Raw genomic sequence first — 3,815 nt, 5'->3', positions numbered from 1 at the left:
ATTGTCACAGTGACCTCTGTAACGCTCCAGGATCTATTGAGCGTTAATTCACCGTTACCATGGAAATCTGATCTGATGTTTGCGGGTACTTGCAATTATTTTCCATAGACTAACATTAGCTAAAACAGTATAAAGGGTGGGGGGAAAACCATGGAACAACTCCTTTAGCTTCTTAGTCAAACCTTCCAAAAAAGAACGTCTAGAAGGTCTTAAAGGCCACTGCATAATTTGCATAATTTCATAATGCACCTTTAATCATAACTTATCCAACCCATGCCTATGGTTGGTAAAAAGAGATAGAGCCTTGAAAACCCAAAAGCTAACGGTAAAGTCAACATTTTAGGACTGAAAACATGGAGCAGGTTAAAATACAGTTCTAATTTATTACAAAATTTGATACTTGGTGTAATAAATACAATATATGAATAAATAATCAGCTGCAAGTAAACACAGTACGATTCAGCGTTAATTCATAAATTAAACAAAAACGTAGAAACGTAGGAAATAAATAATAAAATATAAAAATTAAAACATGTGCAATGCCGCCCATTAAGCTTCACTATTGCACTGTAAACATTCACAGGTCAAAGAATGATACACTGGTCGCCCAATAGCTTTCTCCTCATTGGCATGGAAAAGTCCAAATAAATACACTCTTAATAATAAAGTGATGTTTTGTTGCATTGCAGTTTTTTCCTGGTTTCAGGGTTTACTTCATCGCAGCTTTGGCTTGTTTTTTATATCTCTGGGTTTGTCGCCGTCGTCTCTTCCTGCTGTTCTTCACCAGAGAGCTGGCTTCTTCATACAGCCGTGGTAGCTCCCATAATGCTTTGCTCTGGATGACCAAGTCGCCAGTCTAGGGATAAGAAAGAAGATTGAAAACTTTAGTTCATGTTCAGAGGAGCTCATACACTGCTCTGAAGAACTGCTCAGGCGAGGAGTACATTTACTGACATTTCCTCAAGTGCATGTACAATTTTAGACTTTATTTATGGTAATTATAGATCATTTTCATATGTTTGAGTAATTACTTAGTAATTGTTTTTTCTGGTTTACACAGTTTGTGTCCAGTGGAGACATCATGCAGTCCACCACTGTACTGCAGGTCTATTCGAGACCATCTATAGACCTAAACATGTACATTAGGGTCCCTCTGGAGCCAGAACTCCCCTCTAAAAGAGATTCTAATCTCAGTGGGACTTTCCTGGTTAAACAAAGGTCCGACAAATCAATAGCCCAGTGCAATTAGCATCAAACACATGATCTGACCCATGGAACAACGAACAGGGAAGAGAACGATTTGAGACAACAGACGGTGACACTTAAACATACCTTGATTTCATGTAAAGAGTCAAGACTTTTGAGAAGCTGCTCCTGCTCCAGATAATGTTTTTTCGCCAGATTGTTGACCATTTTGAGGATGTATTTCAGTTGTTCTCTGACACCGTCACTGGAGCCAGTCTCCACAGCATTAGCGTTGGCGCCATCGGGGCGCGGGCTCACTGAGGTCGGGCTCGGGGTGGGCAGCTGCTCCAACATTTTATTTATCAGTCGAACATACGTTTCCAAAATACCTCCCATGAACACTTTCTTAACCTGTAGAAAGACATTATTGCATTCAACATTACAAAATTAGAGATATGAACGCCAAGGACGGACCTTGTAAAAGTGTTAAAAATGGAAGAATAAGTAAGTAAGTGCTTTATTCGTCATTGTACAATTGTAGAACAAAACTGCTTTCAGGTGTTTGGTTAGTCCTGAGCCGCTGTGACTGAGCCATTGTGGGCCCACCTGAATAGCATGTTTTTGGAGGTGGGGGAAACACTGCCTTCAGTCTCCACTAAAACAGTGCATTGTCAAGACTGAAGCATAGACAAGGTTCATGTAGAGCTCGTAGTGGAAACTGTGTGGTTTCCTCACAGCGGTGGGCTTCTTTGGCATTGAAAAGATAACTAACTTGTCAAACCAGGTTCAAATAACAGGATCTTGAAACTTTGACTTGGAAAGTACTGAGAACCAGAAGCTATTTTTACTTGGCCATTGATGTGAATGTGAGAAACGTTCTGTCATATCTAAATTGAGCCAAAAGGGTTGTAAGCTATAAATAAACTTATACAGAAAGTAGATGTGACCAGTGGGATTTATTCATTTCTAGAAGAGAATAGATATGACTAATCAGACTCTAAAATGACCTGGATTTAGTAAAGGTCACAAATTGAAACCACGCGCACAAATTCTTGAATAGTGATAGTAAAATGTTCTCGTCAGTGTCTGAGATGTAGAAAAAAACACAAATCCCAACAAAAGTCCACAGCAAGAGCAGTTCAGGGGAACAAAGGCTGGTATCACTCTGCAGATGATGAACGTCACAGTCATGTAGTAGTGTAAGTCTACTAATGCAAAAAAACGCTTACCTCCATTTTTCCAACCAAATCTTTTTTGGAGAAAACTGGTGTCCCATTAAATTTCTCTCTAAAGGGAATCTTCTGCAATGAAAAAGAAAGGAAGAAAATGTAAATTGCATATATTCAATTAGACATTGTTTTGTGCATAGTATTTGACCCATTACTGAGAACATGTGGCCATTAAAGTAGAGTCAAAAGTTGAAGCAAATGAGTTTGTTCACTGCGGGTGCATTTTCACCTGCACTGTTGCATAGTCTGTAGTGCAACATGCGTATAGTCACATAGTACTGCAGTAGTGTGTAGATGTACTCACATAGTGCCGTGTCAGGTTCTGAATGGTCTGGTTCATCCTATGGGGAATGTGTGAGCCCCTGACCTGTCCCAAGAACAGCAACAGACATACATAGCATCCCACACGGTTTGTTGCATCCATCTGACGTTTCACTGAAGAACACGACCTGTGTCCGAGAAGCAGGAGCGCACAAGTGTCTCTGTCTGAACTTCACTCTGAATGTTTGTCTTGTCATGAAACCTTTTTATAAGAGAATATGTAGAGGAAGAGAGAGTCTGTGAAGCACCGATGATCTAGGTGTCAAAATTGTGGTTGGCTGTTTCCTTTAAATCACCAATCTTCATAGAAGTAGGTGAAGGGGTCTCCCACTCAACAAACTTGCACAAACTCATCAACTTGTATATATGGTTGTGTAAAATAATTAAGGTACTACTGATATTGGAAGAAACTGGTGCCAAAAAACTGGTGCTGAACCAATATTTCTTTAGATATTAATTGTTTATGCCTGGTGGGTCCTGAGATTGCACTAAAGAAAGTTACTTGGTTGTTCCGGCTCAAATAAATGATCAAACATGCAAATAACCTTTTTCTCTTTCAAGATATGTGGTTAACAGAACTAATTTCTGAGTGACACTTTGTAGTAATAGTACCAAATGTGGCAGTGTATGCATGATTTTACCAAACCCAGGCAAGACAGGATGGTTTTGATTTCTCAATTTGATGGATTTTCAGTAAAAGGAAATGCAAAGGTGAAAAGCACGGTGTGAAATGATGTGATGTAATGCTCTGAATAGTGACACTGGTTCAGTTTAGAGAAAATGAATTAGATTTCCTGTCAGTGTCCACGCTCAAAAGGAATGTTTTGGCTGGTACACCTATATGTATCAAAATGTTTACTTTCCACATAGTAGGGGTGGGCCGAGATACAAATTCCATGAGACGAGACGAATGTTTTGGCTGGTTCGCCTTTGCTCTGCCTGATCCCGTCAGATGTTGGAAGCTAAGCAGGAAGGGCCTGGTCGGTACTTGGATGGGAGACCATTTGGGAACACCAGGAAGTCTGGGCGAATGTCGTGAGTGAGTGATTGGTGGTAGTCGGAGAAGCTGATGACGCAGAC

General features: G+C 40.1%; 1 protein-coding gene across 1 annotated transcript; it reads right to left on the bottom strand.

Moving 5' to 3' along the window:
• Positions 1-444: 444 nt before the first annotated feature.
• On the bottom strand, positions 445-2,900 carry ifng1 (interferon gamma 1). Its single transcript, XM_079551401.1, has 4 exons — positions 2,719-2,900; positions 2,415-2,486; positions 1,333-1,596; positions 445-856 (listed from the first exon to the last, which is right to left on the bottom strand). Exons 1-4 carry the CDS (start codon positions 2,836-2,838, stop codon positions 710-712), a joined length of 603 nt encoding a protein of 200 aa, XP_079407527.1. The 5' UTR covers positions 2,839-2,900; the 3' UTR covers positions 445-709.
• Between the last annotated feature and the right edge of the window lie 915 nt (positions 2,901-3,815).

The sequence above is a fragment of the Gobius niger genome, assembly GCF_951799975.1.
Source record: "Gobius niger genome assembly, chromosome: 2".
NCBI lineage: Eukaryota > Metazoa > Chordata > Actinopteri > Gobiiformes > Gobiidae > Gobius > Gobius niger.
The sequence above is the reverse complement of the archived record's forward strand: the minus strand, read 5'-3'. Positions and strand labels throughout refer to the sequence as shown.